Here is an 18,922-nt window from a genome sequence, read left to right on the forward strand (position 1 = left end):
GTTCTTTTAGTTTGGTGAAATAAGGGCTGTGATGGCAGCAAATCTGAAAGCACGTTTGGGGCAGAGATTTCTGGATGCATCTTTAAAGCTGGCTTGAGAGAAATCCCAGTGCACAGGCGCCAGCCAGAGGCGAGAGAGTGCTGTCCTGGACAGCATGGTAATTAGCCCAGAAGTGGGCAGCAGACAGAAACCCAAGGTGGCGAAGGGCATTTTGTCTGGTCCCTTCGTCTCGGGCTCTTATCTCTCCTATCCCAGCCTAATAGCTATAATTAGTCTCTGATGCATGCTGAAAAGAGGCTGCGTGTAAAATCCAGGCTGTTTTTGCCAGCTGTATGTGCAGGCCCAGAACATGTTCCACTGTCCCACGATTTGGGAATGAGACTTACAGTTCTTGAACCCTGGAAACACTTTGTGTAATCACTTTCCTTATCTTATTTAACTTCACCTGCAGGTCTGCCTTATTATTTTCATCAGTGTTGTGTAGGAGAATCCACTTAGAAGCCTGGGTAAAATTGTATTACATGATGTCAGGTTTGGTCCCTGAGAAAGAGCCAGATTAACGCTGGCAGGAAAGAAAGCAGGAGTGCCCTTCAAGTGCGCCACTGAAGGGCAACCGGAGGTTCCAGGGAAATGTGAAGAAAGAAACGCAAACACCCCTAGGAACCAGGCTGGTCTTGTGAATTGATTTCCAGGGGAAGGCTGGAGCTTGTTTCGCAGAGGTCTCTATTCTGGGAGGCTGTAGCCCAGCGGGAGGGAGCTGGAGCTGACTCTCCTGGCGAGTGGAGGCCGCACGCACGCTCTGCAGCCTGGGGCCTGCAGGGCAGGGACTCTGAGCCCGGCTGGTCCTGGGTTCTCTTTCGGGGCCCTGGCCAGGGGCTGTGGGTGGGAGGGGGACAGGTGCAATGGCTCCTGTCACTGGGCTGACTCAGCATGCAGGAAGGAGACAGCAAGACGACTCCATCTGAGCCAGTCCTCCAGGGATCCTCCCTGCCAGGGGCTCCTGTGCCCCCTGGGGAATCATGAGTCTACTGGGAGGGAGAGACTACAGCCCCAGAGCTGGGCAGAGAGCAGGAGGCTCTTCGGGCCCTGCCGAGGACTCCACAGCAAGAGCCAAGCTCTATCCCTGTGATGAGGCCTTTGATTTTTCAAACTTGGAAGGTGTGCGCCAAACTACACCTTCCGGGGTGAGGCTGGCTTTTGGGAAGGACAGCGGTGCATTCTGAAGAGCCCGTGATCTGCCGCTAGGGGCTCTGGGTTCCAGGCCTAGCGCAGCCTCCGATGACATGAGGGACTCTGGACAGGCGGCATGTGCCCTTCACAGAGACAGGATGGAGATCACCTCCCTCCCCTCCCATCAGATTGCATCTTGGAAGTGAGGGGGTTCTGGAAGCTGTACACCCAAGGAAGGCATTATGTGCCCGAGAGAGAGCAGGAGAGATGTGACTGCTGCTGGCTGGGTGATGATAGGCCCAGATCAGTGTCACTGGCACCCACCCCTGCACCTGGGTCCCCTGCACCTCAGCTCCCAGCATCTGGGACTCCTCTCTGCCTGCCTCCCCCTCACTCAATCTGTCTCCACTCAAGAGGCTGATGGGCAGGTCTCCTCGCTTCTTCAAACCTTTCAAGGTATCATGGGACCCTCCTGTTCGCTTCACCTCTCCAGCCTCCTCTCTCCCACCCTGATGCCCTTGCCCCCGCAGGGCAGCCACACTGGGCTCTGTCCCCTCCTCTGTGGTCCCTTCTCCACCTGTCACCCTTCAGGACCAGCTCAGCCTTTGTCCCCCTCCCTGCAGAGGGGATGACAGCCCCACGGGCGCCTCCTGCCACTGCCCCTCCATGCAGCCTCCACATGGCACCTACGTGTGGGCATCGGTTTCACTTTTTATCATGTGTCTCCCGCTAGATGACAAAACACCAGAGACAGAGACTGTGTTTTCCAGGGGCCACCACAGTGCCTGGGGTCTGCTCTGGTGCTCAAAAGCCATTTGTTAGATGAATGAATCAATGAATCATTCCATTACTTAAATTTTCCCAGAGCCAAGTCTTGATTTTCCACACTCCATTACCCAGTACCTGTCTCCATGACTGGGACAGTCCTAGAGAAATCACTCCTCCCTCTGCTACCCGGGCTGACCACTACCCTCTGGGATCTCCCGCTGCCCCCAGGCCTATGGAGAGGCAGCCAGTAGAAAGGACAGAGGAGCAGCCCCTGGTTCAAAGTCCTTCTCCACAACTCGCTGGTGACGCCATCCTGGGCGAGCCACGCCACACCTAAGTCTCAATTTCCTCATCTGCTAAATGAGCATAATAGTACCCACTTATTGATAATGATTGACAATAATTAAATGGACACACTACTGATCACTTATGAGAATCAAATAAGCCCATATACACACATTTAGAAGAGGGCATTGAGTTCCAGAATTACTAGTTCCACTGTATCCCGTTTTCATACACAGAACCACACAGCAAACCGTTCAATTACGTTTTCACTTCCCACGTGGCGCTCGCCCCACCTCCTGGCTGTAGGGTCCCTGCGGGAACCTTTTTTGCTACTCACGGCCTGGCTCAGCGCGGGTCCCCAGCCCAAGCTTCACCTGCCTTTACTGAGTGCTCCCTTATCTCTGACGACTGTACTGCCCGTCGCACGTCACCAAGCATGTTCCGTGGTTGGGTAGGGCTGTGTTATCGTCTCTATCACCAAGTGTTGCCAACGTCAGAGGGCCGGTAATGCCAAAGCACTTCAGACTGGAGATACGGGGGGTACCCTCCTGCTCAGGGGTGTCCTTAGCTTGCACATGAGGAGGGACAGACCCGCCACTAGGGACCAAGGCCTTCCTCAACTTCCCTGCCACTCCTCTGGAGAGCAAGTGGGGGCCCCCGTGAGGCCAAGCAGCCAGTCCCAGGACGGCTGCTCCCGCCAGGCTGTGAGCATGGCCCAGTCACGGCTGTTCCTGGTGGGACCCTGGCAAGACCTGCAGGAAGGCCTGGCGCCCTCACCTCTGTGCGCTCGGCCGCGCTGCTGGGGGTCTCTGGGCCAGTGGGTGGAGGGAGAGAAGACATCCCTAGCAGGGGCCGCCTTCTTGCTCTGACAGGAGCTCCCCTGCGTGGCCTTCTCAACTTCACCTGCAGGAAGACCATCCCCATCTGTAGGCAGGAACTGGAGCTTCATCACATGAAACTGGAAGCTTTAGCCAAGGTGCCAACTGTCCTATGGAAACAGAGGGCCTAAGTGCCCTGGGGTCACCTGAGAGCCCTCAGAAGACCCTGGGGCGCAGTTGGTGGGATTTCTAGGCTTTTCTCGGGTTCTCTATCCCCTGGTTTGGAAACAGATGTAGCGGAAGCTTCACATCTGATGCTGAGCGAGAACCGGCGAGGAAGGTGTCAGCAGGCTGCTGACCTCGAGGGAGGGAGAGCTGAGGGCAGGACATGAACTGCTGGAGTGGGGCCCTGTGGGAGTAATTAGGGCTCCCAGGCACCTGCAGTTGCTATAGATTCCTGCCTGCACCTCCAAAGGGAAGTGAAGCAAATCTATTTTCTGCCCCACCCTCCAGGCTAGTTTGAGGCTGTTTTGTTCTCCAAAGTCACTTCATACTCCATTACTCGGGTGCCTGTTTTCTTGGGAAGAACATGCTTTGGGCTTCAGCTGCCAGGGGCCTCACAGTTTCCTACAACATTGTGGGTGAATCCAGACCCACTGCAGGGCTTTGAGGTCAGGCAGATCTGAGTTCAAATTCCTGATCTGCTGGTTGATCTTGGGCAAGATTTTTAACCTCAGTTTTCTCATCTGTGAAATGGGGATAGTAATCGTGCCTACCCAGAAAGATTGCTGTGGCTGTTGAATGATGTGAGGCGTGTGTATAAACCTGTGTAACACAGCATCCAACCATCCCAGGGCCCCAGCAACTGCTCAGTGCCCTAATGCTGCTCATTCCCCTCCTCCCTGCTCAAAGAGCTGCCAGGTAGGGATTTATTATCCTCATTTTACAACCACAAAGCCAAGAAGGCTTGGTTAATTGGTTTACCTAAAGTCACACAACTAGGATATGGTAGAATCTGACTTGAAGTTGAATCTAATTACAAATAGTATGCTTTTTCCACAGCACTCTTGACCAGTTAATGAGCCAGTTGCATGAGAATCACTTGCAGGTACTTGTTAAAACCTCAACACCTCCCCAGGTTTATGGAATCTGAATTTCCATGGAGGGCTGGGAGGGATCTGCACTTTTAGCAAACGCTCTGATTGCCTCACCCCGTAGTCCCTACCCCATATCGTGGTGTGCTGTTATAATGGGGAGGGTGCCCATCAGAGGAATTGGGTATATTATTATAGAAGAAACGTGAATGGGAAATAAGAAACTTAATGCAATTACATGGACAGGCATGGATCTGGCTGCCGAGCAAGTGAGGAATTTGCATATTTCCCTTTGGTTAATTTCATCATCCACTCAGCACGGCCCTCAGCTCACCAGATCATCTCAGAACTCAACTTACTGCATCTCTATTAAAACTTTTGTCACACTGTGCCGCTGTGTTTATGCGCCTGTCTTCTCCTTGGAAGGGAAACTCCACAAAGACAGGAACCCTGACCCATCCACCTTGGCCTCACCCCACCCCAGCGTGGAAGCCAGGCGGCTGCTGAAGGGACATGGGGCTGGATGAAAAGACTCCCGCCTGCCTCTCACAGCCCCGGGATCGCTACTGCAGTGCTATTGAGCTGCTATTCCAGTGAGGTGCTGCCGTGGGGATCCTCCAACTCCCTTCTCCTTGACCCTGCAAGACAGCCAGGAAAGGGAGAGTGGGCAGGACCTCCCAGTTGGGGTCAGCTGCAGCTCCCTGGCCAGCAGTCCCGCCTCATCAGCTCTCACATCCAACAGGAATGTTGGGAGACTGAAGTCCTTATTTTTTTAATTCTAGGAGATTCTATGCCTTAAAAAAAATCTGTAGAGTACAAGGTGAAGAATGCACACCGAGGACATTGGCAAGGGAGAGAAGAGCCTGGCGCTGGCGCTTTTGTTTCTTTGCTCTTTTAATATTCTCTTTTCCCCTTGATGATACATGATATATTCCTATTTTAGGAATTTTGAAAACTATAGAAACGTCAAAAGAAATATTACCACTCAGAAATAACGATCATCAAGTTATGGTGTATTTCCTTTGCTGGTTCTTTTGTTTATAAATTCTTTAGTAACTCCCGAAAGGCCACATCTGCCCAGATGAATAGAACAGGAATCTTCCTCCTGCAGGGCTGCTGCCAGACAGGCTGAAAGCCCAGGGCTATGCAGAGAAGACTGAGCCTTGGGTGAACAGAGGCTGGGACTAGAAATTCTCTTGTGAACCAAATCCCCGCTCAGCCAGTGCCTTGCTGATGGCTCTGAGCAACTTGCTATCTTCATCCTGAAACAGTATAGCTGCCCAGCCCCGCTAAATGGTTACGAGGCATTGCTAGCAACCTCCTGTGTGACCTTTTGCAAGTATCCTATTCTGAAGGGTTGAAGCACAGGCTTTCTGGCAGCTCAGGGCCTCCTGACTTGGACATCTGATGTGCCTAGAACAAAGGAAAGAGATCTGGATCCAGAGCCAAGTGATGTGTGTCTGTATCGTGGCTTAGCCACATCCTTGCATATGACCTTGGCCAAGTCACTTTAAACTTTCTGTCCCTCAGTTCTATAACCTTTCTGAGCCTCGGTCTTTCCTCTGTAAGATGGGAATAGCAAATACTTCCAAGCCTTCCCGAAGGATAGTGTATATGGAAGTCTCCCTAGATGGGGGGTATCAACCTGGCTGCATCGCCCATTTCCCATCAAAAGATGCTTGGTGAGAATGACCTGCCATTTGGCCGTACTGCTTAGCACACATGGATGACACCAGCCTCAGAGGCTGTCCCTGGACATACCACTCTTTTGCATACCAAGCACGCAGCACGGGCAACAGAGGGTTAACGGGGAAAGGGCGGCCCCCTCGAAGCCAAGCGGTGGCCACAGGGGGGCCAGCTGAGTTTAGGTCACAGGCCTCCTGTGACCTAAGTGACAGGCCCTAAGTGATGAAAACTTGTCAAGGTTCTCCTCCCTTTTTCTAACAGCCATAAACACCTTCTTGGTGCCCGGGTGGGGGAGGGGGGGCGGCAGGAGGAGGGTGTCTGCAGGGATCACACACTGTGTGAAACTCAAAGAAAAATATCAGTTGGCACCCAGGGTTTCTCACTGCAAACTGCCCATCAGGAAGCCAGAATGTTTTGGTCTTCATTCTGGCACTGCATAAACCACGCAGAAGACTTTATTGCCCTTTTTCTCTGTCTTCCAGGTTGGCAAGGGGAACTTGTGGGTGTGACTGAAGAGAGAAAACAGAAAGGAAGGTCCCTGCTCCCCTGTGCTGAGTGCCCAGGGCTCCATCCCAGGGAGTTGGCTGATGGACCCAAGCCCGGGCAGAGGCGTGTGCGAATGCTCTAAATTCCCGACTCAGCTAGAGAGGAGAAAATCCCACAGCTCCAGGTCATGCTCTTTCTAGCTCCCCTGCTTCCTGAAGCAATGCCCTCCCCCAACTCCCAACCAGGCTACTTGGCTGCCTGGAAGGTGAAAGCTGGGGGCTGTGACCTTCTGGTGACCTGAGCAGCCTAGAACTGCAGCTGCACAATGGCAACTCCCTTGAGCCAGTGTCCCAGAAGCGGAGAGACTGGGCCTTACCTGGAGAAGTCAGGTGGCCGCAGGCCTGCCTGCCACAGCCAGAGAGCCACACATCTCCAACTCCACCCAGGGAGCCCAAGGTCAGGCCGTCTTAGCTGGGAGTCGCTCTAAGAGGCTTGGGGGATCTCCACCAGCCTTGTATCCCGAACACATTAGCCTGAAGGAAAATCTGATCTACTTGCCGGTCCCTGGGGAGCGTCAGGAGTGACAGTCATTTCCTTGAAAGCTGAGAGGGAGAGCTGACCCCTGAGAGCTGTTAGGATCCTTCCCAGCCTCAGAAATCAGCCACGGTCAGAGAGTCATTCTGCCTTTTAGCTGGTCTTGCAGGAGGCGGGAGCAGACTAAGACGATGCTTCCAGACCCAGCACTGCCTGCCTCTGGATGGGGTGACATTGACCACTGCCTCCCGGGAGAGCTGCTAGGTGGTCAGAGGACAGGTTAGAGTCTGCCTTCTCCTGTGGTCAAAACTCCCATTGAGTTATGGAAAATATCCACACGACTAAGGGAATTGCAGATTTCCAATCGATTTCCTTGGTCACGTGAGAACAAACAACACATTTGCCCTTGAGCCTAACAAATCTGTAGGAAGGGCTTGCCCAGGCGTAGAGAAAACCTGCTTCTGGGCTTAAAATACAACAAAAAAGGTTATGCAAATCACTTTTTCTGAGTTAAAGAACAGGTTAATTTTTAAAGGTGCCTTCAATGAGTGAAGACGATGAATGAGGGAAACCATGGCATTAAGCTTAACGTTTTGACTGAGACTTAAATAGAGCAGAATGTGTTTGTTCTCAAACGTTGAACTCTCAGTTTTCAATCCAATCAAAGGGTTTTGCAAGTTGCTGTCTAATCCTGGCAGCAGGCGGAACTGCACGTCCACTCTGCCTGCCTGCCAGTCTGTGTCTGGTCTGCCAGTCTGTGTCTGCTTTGGGCCTCAGAGTTGCAATCTTCTGAACGAGTGTGGTTCTTGGACCACTCAGAGTGCGATGCTGTGAGTTCGTTCACTGAGGCCCATTCACCGATGGAGCCCCAAGCCACATGGGTAGCTATGACAGAGACAGGGCTCAGAGAGCTCCCTTTTGGGGATCCCTGGGTCTGTCCTCTGAGGTTCGTTATTGATCCCCTGGCCCTGGTCTTGCCCTCCTTTCATTCCCTGATACTCTAAGTGTGGCCCAGGCATTAGCAGAATAGTTTCAACTTAGAGCTTGTTGGAAATTTGAAAGCACAGGCTCCGTTCCCAACCAAAGGGACCAGAATCTTCATCTGCACAAGAGCCCCAGTGACCTACAGGCATGTTAGAGTTTGGGAGTCAATGCTCCGAGAGATTCTCTATCCTGCAACCAGTATGGTTTCTGGAGCATCTCCTTGGTCGCTGCTCTTTGCGCATGCTCAATGGAACCTTCTGTGTTGGACCACCTCACCAGCCTCACCTGCTACCTCTCTCCCCATCGCTCTCTACTCTGTATGAGTTCCAGCCCCAGCTCTGTCACTCGCTCATCATGTCATCCTAATCAAGTCACCTGACTTATGTGGACCTCAGTTTATTCATCCATAAAATGGAAACAGTGAGGGCAATCACGCAGTTTTGTTGTAAGAATCGGAGATCACAGAATGAGGCTGGAACTCATTCAATCCTGTTTCTCTCTCTGCCCCTGCCCCCATGCATTCTGTTGCCTGCTGACATTTTTGTGATTTACATTTTAGGAATCAAACAGTAAAATCGATTGCCTGTGGAGGATGCCATGTCATATGGTGGCTGAGCATAGCAATAGCAATGCGACCAAATGGGCCAGGGTTTAAATTTCAACTTTCTCACGTATGACTGCATTCTTCTCTGAACCTGTTTCCTCTTCTGGAAAAGTAGGGGTGTCGGGAAGGTCATCCTACAATTAGAAGAGGTGAGTAATGCCTGCAAACTGCCTGGCACACAGGACGCACCCTTGGTGGCACAGGCAAGTGGCTAGAGGAGTGGAAACAGTGCAAATATAAAGCATTTTTAATAATGCTAATATTCCCTTTACCCTATGTATGACAGTCTTTGGTAGTCAGATTAGTCCTGATAATTTCTGCTCTGCTGTTGGCCTATGGAGACTGGCTCTACACATCACCCATGGTTGCGCCTCACCCTGGGCCACCCTCCTCACTTGGCCAGCACACTGGGCAGGGCACCTCATGCTGCTTGGCTCACAGGCCTGGCAGGAGATGTGAGCATGACTTGTAGATTCAAGGCCCAGGCTGCACATTAGAAGCACGCAGGAGCTTTAAAAATCAAATGTGTGGTTATTACCCCCAGACATTCACTGGATTGGTCTTCGGTGTGGCCTAGGCTCTGGGAGTCCTAAAAGCTCCCCAGGTGGTTCTAATACACAGCCAGAGTGAGGGGACTAAAGGATGATGAGCAGGACAAGTTCTAGGAAGCTCCATCCTACTGGGTGCTATGCAGAATGCTAACTTCCTTAAAAAGTAAAAGCCTCAGCTCCCACAAGCAATAAAATCTCAAATGAACTTGAAACCAACAAATTGTATCTTTGATGAACAGGAATGTTTTTTGTTCCTCCTTAAGAAAGCAAATCAAAGCGGGTTAGCCTCAGCCATTCAAAGAGCAGCTGGGGGCTGTGAGCGGTCTGTCCTGGGGCACTGTCCATCTTCCCTCACCTCTTATACCTCCCACCAAGAGCACCGGGGGTGACAGAGCACCCCAGAGACGTGGCTCAAATCCGCAGGTGCCTCATCTTCTCCGAAGCCGACAGCATGTGCACCATCTCATTACTAGAGACGGACATAACAGAATGGTGTATTCTGAGAAGCACTTTAGGCATCAAGTGTTAAAACCCAAACAGGTTTCCAATTAATCAATCAGATCCCTGTGTCCCTGAGCCCCGCCCCACTCCAAACCCCAGTGAATTTTCTCAGCCCCTGAGGCATTCCAGGTCTCACGGGGATTTAGTTTTCAGGATTCTGCAAAACAAACCAAGCAGGCCTCAGCCTACCCTGCAGGCTCTGGAAGGCAGCTGCCCCTGATGGCCGGCTCACCTGTGGCCAGAGTGGCCTGACTCGCAGGTGTCACCTGGGCCTCAGGGGATGGGATGAGGCAGGGCTTGAGAGCTGGGGGAGGGTTAGCTTCATGTCTGGTACTGCTGAGAGGCTGTCATGCCAGACACAGGTGATTCTCCCCTGGGGGGTGGGAGGGGACAGGGCTCCCAGCTCTGCACCCCCACCCTGTTCTCAGGCTGAGTCACCATGCACAAAAGATGCTCCTATTGGAAATCTGCTTTGCCTATGGGCAGGAAAGTGACTGCTGCGGTCCCAGCTCAAACACAATGTGCCTTTCGCTCGCACCGGGGCCCGCCCTGACTTCTGAGCCAACTCCTCCTCTGAGCCTCCTCACCGAGCTTCTCCCCAGGCAGGACCCATCCCGAAGGCTCTGGATGGCTCCCCCACTCCTTACCACTGGAGCACATTCCACGCCGAGCCAGCTCCTTACAGGAGTGCCCCGCACAGCCACACCCCAGCCACTGTGCCTCATGGAGCCACCCAGCCAGCGCCCAGCACAGGGAGAGGCCGCCCATCTGCAGAATGGGTGGTCCCCGGAGTGGCAGGCAGCTGGGGTGGACAGCAGGGTGGGGAGGTTCCAGCGCAGAGGGAGGGGCAGTCACACCCCAGGAGCCCCCTTCACAGTCCAGGGAGAAGTGTTTGAGACTCCAGTACTGGGAGCAGTGTTGGGGGGAGAGGGGGACACCTTAACATGGGTTCAAGTTCTCCCAGAAAACACCTGCTTCCTCCATTAGTGTCTGCAATTAGGGGCTGATGACACCTGGGTCCCCCCAACCACATACAAATGAGGCCTGCCCTCAACTCATGGGAACATTACAGATGTGCACTTGATGGGTAGAGAGAGGGGAGGAAATACATGGTGGGGGTGGGGAGACAGACATAGACAGACGGAGAAAGAGACACAGACAGACAGACACTGGCATCTTCTCTTTTCTGGGGATTCTCGGGGGCAGCCACTCACCAGTTCCTTCCTGAGCCAGGCTATAGCTTCATCGATGCTCTGAAAGCCTTCCAGCTTGCCAGTGGACAGGGGTGTGGTGCCCCGGCTGGCACTCCTGGCAGGAGGGGCGTGCTGCCCGGGTTCTCTCAGCGGGAGCAAGGGCTCCTGCCCCCCATGCTCTCCCTCCTCCAAGCTCGCCTGTGGCTCCGCAGCCGGCCTCGGGAAGGGCCAGGTCTGCTCCTCCAGCCTGGCCTGCCATTCCAGGTAGGAGGGCCTGCGGGTCTCCAGCCTCAGTTTCTCGGTGAGGGCCTTCAGGCTCCGGAGGTGGTCATCGGGTGGTGCGGCTGCTCCTGCCCCCTCTTCTGCACCCACTTCTTCCACGTGGATCTGGGGCACAGACATTCTACAGTCTGCCCTGGCAGCAGGACATGCGAGCGGGCGGGGGGCACAGGGGGAGGGTTGGTGGGTGGCACAGTTGGGTCCCGCTCTGGGATGGCCTCATCCAGGTGCCCGAGGGCATTTCCGGGATGGGAGCCGGCCTTGGAGGCTGGGTGGCAGGGGAGCTGAGAGGGACTGTGCAGTGAGCAGCACAGGGCACCCTCCTGGAGGCTCGGGTCTACGATCCGTCCTGGAATCCTGTGGGTGCCATGCTCCACAGAAGGCAGGAACAGACAGGCATCGCAGGAATCTCGGGACAGCCTGTGCCAAGGTCTATCTGTCCTGAAGGCACTCGAAGACCAGACTGGCAGGAAGAAGGCCCAGAGGTCTCTCCTCTCGGGAAGGGCAGGTGGCTGGAGACCCTGTGGGAGGGATGAGAACCGCATCAGTCCCGATCCCTGCCCTGCCACTCAGAGGCAGGCACGTCCACTCCACAGGAGGGGAAACTGAGGCTCAGAGTGAACTAGTGACTGCGCTTCTCATGGCTAGTCTGAAACAGAAGTGAGGTCATTTCAATGCCTTAATTCAATGCACAGAAGTTAATGACCAACTGATAAATTGTACAGTGTTTTTACCATTTATAAAAATGACTCCGCCTCTACTATCTCATTTAATGCCCCCAGCAAGTCTGCAGGGATTTGTTTTTATTCCCATTTCACACACGAGGAACCCACATCTCGAAGTTAAATGACTCACAGAGATCTCCCAGCAAGAAACTGGGGGGACAAGCTCAGGCTGTCTGAATCTGAGGGCACAGGTCTCTCTTCTATGTGGCAACTGCCGGAGGGTCCTCAGTGCCAGCCAGCAGGGCAACCACACCCCATGCAGGCTCAGGTGTGTCTGCTCCGTCCAGGTGCCACTGCCCCCTCACCACCTCCACCCACCACAGCCCCTGTCCTCCAGCAGCAGTTTCTACATCCAGGTCTTACTCCACACTCCTAGCTTCTTCCTCCAAGAACAACACCTTACCTCACCTCTTCAGAGACAGAAGCAAATAAGCCTGCAGCTGTGGAGGGAAGAAGGCGGCAGCGTCTGGGCTGGATGGCTCAGCGAGCAGGCTGGGACTCACTGTTCTAGAACAAGGCTTCTTGTGCTCACCTAAGTGCCCGCATGGCAGCACCTGTTTGGTAAGGACCTTCAGCTACGGGATCCGGTTTGGCCTCCTCATCTCCAGAGAGGAGGCACAAGCCAAGGCTCCTACGTTAACATCGGACATAGGGTGGAAACCTAACTCCCAGTAAGAAGAGACCACAGCCTCCAGACTCTGTGGCCCGACGTCCATGGGGCAGGCAGCAGAGATGGGTGAATCAGAGTAGAAGATAATTTGATTTGGACCCAAGCGGTAAGCCCTGGACTTTCAGGGTGTGTTTAAAAAAAAAAAAAATCTGTGCTGGGGGACATGCAGCTATAAAAAAGAATGAATTGATATGGAAGGATGTTCAAGATAAAGCTTAAATGAAGAAAAGTAAGATTCTCAGCAGCCTGGAGAGTAGGCCACCCTTGGGGTGAAAAAGGAGAAAGAAAGAGGGATTGTTACTGACTTGTAAAGGACTAAAAACATCCCGGCCAAAAAAAAAAGAATGGAGTAGCCATAGTCATAATTACTTGTTTGGAGTGAGGGGAACTGGGCAGAAGGGAGGTGAGGATAGAAGGGAAAAGAACTAAGATGAGGGTGGCAAAAGCTGAACAGTGAGCAAGACCACCTTGGGGTGTCCTGGGATTCCTCTCCGACATGGCATGCAGATACTCAAGAAGGAAGAGCAGAACTTTCCAGTCCAGACCTTTTCCTTAGCCCCAGCCTGCAGTGGGGATGTGACTGGAGGACGTCCTGCTGCCCAACCTCTGCCACCCTATGCTATGAGCCTGCCCTGGAGAGGGGCACCCATGGAGAATGAGAAGGAATAGTCCACCCCAACTGGTAAGCAGAGAAACCCGCTCTCACCTCCAGGTCTGCTTGGAGCAAGTGAGAATCCCCCTGAGGAGCTGGATTCTGGTTCAGTTGGTCTGAGACGGGACTCCGACAGCAGTGTTCCGCCCCCCGGGTGGTCTGAGTGTGCAGCCAGGTGGAGAACCACTGTCTCCAGATGCAGACACTAGACTTGGGATCGGATGGCCTAGCTCTAGGTCTTGTCAGGCTTGCTAAGCCTCATTTTCTTCATCTGTAAAATGGGGGTGATAAATACCAACCTCCTATGCTCTAGCAGATTGGCAGAACTAAAATTCACAGGCACTCTCTGAAGACTTAGTACGCTAAGTCTGCAAACGCGAAACGTACTCATGGGAGTCGTCTGTGCAGTTTCACGGTCAGAATCTGTCCAAATCTAAAGACTTATCAGCTGCTTTCTGAGGCCCCTCCCAGGCGCCGTCTGCCTCTTTGCTGAGGTGCCAGGATCTGTTTTGAGCGTGTCTGGGGCAGCTGCACCTACAGGGCTTCCTTCTCCTTGGCAGGGGGGCTCTGATTAGATCCATCAAAGCTTCCTGGAGAGGATTCAACTGCAGGCGGATGAGCAGCACCCTCCCGCCCTGAGTTCTGTGAGCAGATAACATGGGTGAGCAGCCATGGTGGCCCACCCCTCCCCCCGCAGGGCGTCCCACTGCTGCGACCACTGCTGGGTGAGGGGCTCCTCTTGGGTAGGAAACTGCTACAAGTCTGTAACTGTATTGCAGGGAATTTACTTCAATCATTGGTTTCGGTCTTTTTTGTTTGTTTTTGTTTTTGTTTTGTTTTGTTTTGTTTTTGAGACGGAGTTTTCACTCTTGTCACCCAGGTTGGAGTACAATGGCATGACCTCAGCTCACTGCAACCTCCGCCTCTTGGGTTCAAGTGATTCTCCTGCCTCAGCCTCCCAAGTAGCTGGGGTTACAGGCAGCCGCCACCACGCCCGGCTAATTTTTTGTATTTTTAGTACAGACGAGGTTTCACCATGTTGGCCAGGCTGGTCTGGAAATCCTGACCTCAGGTGAAGGCCTGCATAGACCATGTCAGGACTATCTGGTGGCAGGGGTGGCAGCCCCTGTGAACTGTGACCAGCTAGTCCTCAGATCTGCTGAGCTTAGTGAAGTGCAGAAAACATGGTGTGCACATCGGCCCATGTGAGCCCCAAAGTAGCACCCAGAGGCAGGTGAGATCACCCCATTTCACCAAGGAGAAATCGAGGCTAGGGCAGCTGAAGCGCCTCACCCCCTGGTCACAGGCAGGTGCCAGCAGCTGGACCTGGGCGCAGTCATTTGACTCTGTCTCAGCCTCTTTCTACTCCAGAGCATGTGGGCTCTGGGGTTAGAGCTCCAGGGCAGCCATTGGCTTTGTGACGTTGGCACATTGCTTCATGACCACTCTGGGCCTCTATGTCCTCTTCTGAGAAATGAGAACAACCGGAATGACTACATAATTTGCAAGGCTCCATGTGAAATGAAGATGCGGAGCTCCTTGTTTAAAAGGTTCTAAGACCAAAGGATTATAAATTATGCTGCTATAAAGACACATGCACACGTATGTCTATTGCAGCACTATTCACAATAGCAAAGACTTGGAATCAACCCAAATGTCCATCAGTGACAGACTGGATTAAGAAAATGTGGCACATATACACCATGGAATACTATGCAGCCATCAAAAAGGATGAGTTTGCGTCCTTTGTAGGGACATGGATGCAGCTGGAAACCATCATTCTTAGCAAACTATCACAAGAACAGAAAACCAAACACCGCATGTTCTCACTCATAGGTGGGAACTGAACAATGAGATCACTTGGACTCAGGAAGGGGAACATCACACACAGGGGCCTATCATGGGGAGGGGGGAGGGGGGAGGGATTGCATTGGGAGTTATACCTGATGTAAATGACGAGTTGATGGGTGCAGCACACCAACATGGCACAAGTATACATATGTAACAAACCTGCACGTTATGCACATGTACCCTACAACTTAAAGTATAATAATAATAAATAAATTAAAAAAAAAAAAAAGGTTCTAAGAATTTCAAGACAGTGACAGCAGAGCGTGAACCCATGAGAGGGGCCCTGTACCACTGCCCACGACCTTGAGGCCAGTTCTGGCGATACTAACATCTACCTCGGAGGTCATTCAGGGGATTTAATAAGGTTACAAATGGGAGCTCTCAGCACACTGCCTGCTCTACAGGAAGCCCTAGACACAGTCATGTAGCCCTAGTCACGCTGTTTAAAATTAAGACGACGTAACCAATCAGAGTTATGTCACCGTCACATCACAGATCATGCCCCTCCAACTGCACTGAGCAGTCGCCCTGTCGCTCTCGGACCTGCTGGGTGGCCGGAGCCAATCCCTGCACCCTCACATCCTTCCCTGGACACCAAACGACATGAAGTCAGTTGATCCCACCTCCCCCAGATTTTCAGGTCTCAAAACGTAGTGGAGTCTGTTCTGCCACAGAAGGGAGAGAACAGCTCCACTTACTGAAACCATTCCATGCCCACTCCCTTCCCTCTCTGCTCACATTGTAAATGCCCCGACCACAGCTCGGGGTGTGGGGGAGACTCCACCATGTGCTCTTTGCATGGCAGACCAAGGCCAGGCCCCAAAAGCCTGGTTTCTGGTCCCAGCACTGCTGACAAGCCGAGCATCCAGGCTCAGTCCTCTCCTCGTGGCCTCAGTTTCCTAATCTGTGGAATGGCTGAGGATCTATAGAACCTTGCATGTGAAAGCTCTCTTTAAACTGTAGAGAGCTGTACCCACCTGAATAGCGTGTGTGCAGCGTGGAGAGGCCTGAGTGAGGGTGTCACCATTTTAGAGCACATGGTCACCTGTAGATGGCAGGAACGGGACTGCCCCCAGCACAGCCAGGCCGTGAGGAGCTGCTGAGTCAGCATGTGTTTTCCTGGTCGTCAGTGTCTGGGGAGCACTGTCCCCCTGGGTGTCCTGGTGCCTGAAGAAGCCGAAAGGGGTTTCTTCCCTCCCACTAGGCACAGGAGTTGAGCTGGAATGTCACCCACACAGGCCTAGGGACGTGACAGCAGAAAAGTTTGTCACTGCTCACTGGGCACTGAGCTGGGCCCGGCCTGAGCTGGCAGAGAGGTGCTGGCTGGGCGCCGGGGAACAGCTGCCAGCACCGGGCAGCTTCTTGGGCTGGAAAAGCAGTGGAGGTCTCCCTGCTTGACAAACCAAGGACTCCTGGGGCCCAGTCCCCCGGAGGAACGGGCTTTCTTTACACGTAACCTGGGTCATTCCTGGGGGTGGAGGAGCCAGAGAAGGAAGCCAAAGGACGCTGCCAGACCTGGGACCCAGGGTGTCTAGAAAAACGAAATCAGACCCTGTAATCCCACCAGGCCCAGGCACGCCCCTCCGGGCGGGCCACCCAGCAGCAGTGGGGACAAGCCCTTGGGAGGCGTGTCAGCCTTTCTGCAGCTCTGTGTGCCAGCGCCAAGGACCCATGCCACACACAGGGACTGCTGTTCCAACACGCTCCCTGGCTCCCTGGCCCACAGCGGCTCCTTGAAGGAGCCTTCGCCAACCATGAGCTAATTCCTCTGGCTGCTGGAGGAGCCAGGTGGGGGCAGCTCAGCCAACACCTTGTCTCATTATGACCTAATCTGTTCACCTGGAAAACTGTCAAATCCACTTCCTTGATGGGCTCCCAGGGGCAGGGGGAGATGCAGGCGCTGCTGACCCATCCCCTCCGCACCTCCTCTCTCCTCATGTGCTCCTGCTGTTTCTTCCAGTCTAGCATTCTCTACTAGAATCCTTTCCTTTCTTCTCCATAAGACACAATCTTTCCAAGCCCCGACCCAGCACTCCTGTCCCGCCGAACACCATGCTCTCTCACAGCCCTCACTCGGCACAAGCTTTCCTCCAGCCTAGAAAGTCCTTGCCTCCCTTCTATGCCTTAGTTCTCAGGGATTTTCTCCTGCAGGAAGTTTTGCTTGATTTGCCCAGGCTGAGCTGTGTGTACCCAGGACAACCGGAGAAACAATTATATCATCGCAACATTAGCTAATGCTTACACCACACAACACGAGGGGTGGTGCTAAACGCTTTACACGTATGAACACATTTGATCTTCACAACAGCCCTATGAATCTGGGGTATCATCGTCCCCATTTTACAGATGAAGAGACTGAGGCACAGACAGGTTCGGTACCTTGCCTGAGGCCACAGAGCTTGTAAGTGGTGAAGCTGGGATTTGAACCTCTGCAGTCTGTCTCTGATCTGGCCCCTAACCACTGGGCTTACTGCCCCTCTTAAGCTGCAGCACTTACACCCAGGTCTTTGTCGATGGTCGCCTCTACCAGACTCTCAACTTCAGGGCGAGAACCAAGCCTTTCATGCTGGGCCCTCCAGTACTTAGCACAACGCTGCTCTCTTTAAATGCCGTGGAATGAATGAGCCAATAAAACAGATTTCCTCCCACTCACAGCGACCTGTCCTTACTCAAATCTGAGCCAGCTTGGATGGGCTTAGAGAGGTGGAAAAAGAGACCCAGCCTTCCTAGGATGGTACCTCCCCTCCTGTCCCCACAGATGCCACCCACCCTGTCTGCCCTGACCACAAGTGTCCAGACATAGGTGTGCAGGCTCTGGGCCTGCAGTGGGACAAAGACAGGAACAGCCGCAGCTCATGCCAAATCCTAGAACTGTGTGCTGGAGTTGGAGGGGACAGTCTGGTGTGACAGACCTAGCACGAGGGCCTCCTTGGGATCCAGTGCAGGATGAGGTCATTTCCATCCAGCAGCTTCCTCCCTCTTCTGGAAAGTGCACCCCCTTTCCCATGGGAGCCCATCCCTGGGGTTCCCTTTCTCCTGGGGTGTGGGGAGACATTGGATGAAGTTTTGGTGCCAGAACCACCCAGAGGCCAGCCTTGCTCTGAGCTGGCCGGGGCCGCTGGGGCCACCGTGCTCACCACATATGGGGAAAGGGTCCACCTGGCGAGCCAAGCCAAGCCAAGCAGACAGTGTGGCAACCTGGCCGTCAGAGCCCAGCGGCAAGGAGCTGGAGGCCGGCAGCTGGGCCCTGTGGAAAGCCACCGCCCTGCCTGGATTACACAGCATATACCTTCCGCCTTTTATGCTTCAGCTACTTTGCGTGGGGTTTCTGACATTCGTAACTGACTGACACGGCATGCTCTGGAGAAGGAATATGAAAGGGCACAGTGGATGCTTGCTGTTATTTGTCTTTTGTTGAACTGTCTGTCTGTTTGCCATATCCAATCCCTTCTCCTCTCCTGTGTAGAGGGAGCTCCCCATTTTGTGCAGAGCAGCAGGCAGGCTGTGCAGCCTTCTCTGCAGCCAGAGGACCATGTCCTCCTCTTCCTGGCTCATGCCCTGGTGACCAGGTGTGAGCATGTGACCCGAGCTTGGCCAGTCAGCTGCTCAGGCCCCGGCTCTGAATTGGGTGTGTGTGAGTCTCAGAGGAAGAGATGGTTAGGGCGCATCTGTGAACCAGCCCTGGAGGCAGATGTGCAGTGCAGGGGCGGTGGCATCCTCTTAGCCAAACTGTCTCGGCTGAAGGACTGGCCTGGGACCTCCTGCCTCTGCCTTCTGGATCTGCCCTGGTTCTGCCTGTTTTCTGGTCTTTACCTCCTGCCAATTCTGTGGGCGCCTGGCAGCCTTACAATAGTGTTGTTTTCTCTTGCTCCCAACCAAGAGCCCTAACTGAAATGAGACAGGAAGCACAACTCATTTGGGAAGGAAAATATATAACTGAGAGCAAACCAGTGTCATAAAATGTCATGACAACCCAAAGGCTCCCTCCCCCACCATTCCACCTGTGCCTTGGTGGTGGGGGGCGGGGGGGACGGTGCGACCTCCCATGGAGAACCACAGGGTGGATGGTCA

The 18,922-nt window shown here is 53.5% G+C and overlaps 1 protein-coding gene across 3 annotated transcripts in view; it reads right to left on the reverse strand.

Annotated features, from left to right (window-relative positions):
• LOC105491179 (family with sequence similarity 167 member A) overlaps positions 1-18,922 on the reverse strand; it is a 45,954-nt gene that overhangs the window by 11,997 nt on the left and 15,035 nt on the right. For 2 of the 3 annotated variants that reach the window (XM_011757342.3, XM_011757346.3), the window contains exon 2: positions 10,696-11,474. In XM_011757342.3, the coding sequence (XP_011755644.2) occupies positions 10,696-11,076 (381 nt within the window). In that variant the 5' untranslated portion in view covers positions 11,077-11,474. Of the gene's footprint in view, positions 1-10,695; positions 11,475-13,054; positions 13,478-18,922 lie in introns of those variants that run through there. The other variant, XM_011757343.3, reaches the window with a different exon arrangement.

The sequence above is a fragment of the Macaca nemestrina genome, chromosome 8 (assembly GCF_043159975.1).
Source record: "Macaca nemestrina isolate mMacNem1 chromosome 8, mMacNem.hap1, whole genome shotgun sequence".
NCBI classification, from domain to species: Eukaryota; Metazoa; Chordata; class Mammalia; order Primates; family Cercopithecidae; genus Macaca; species Macaca nemestrina.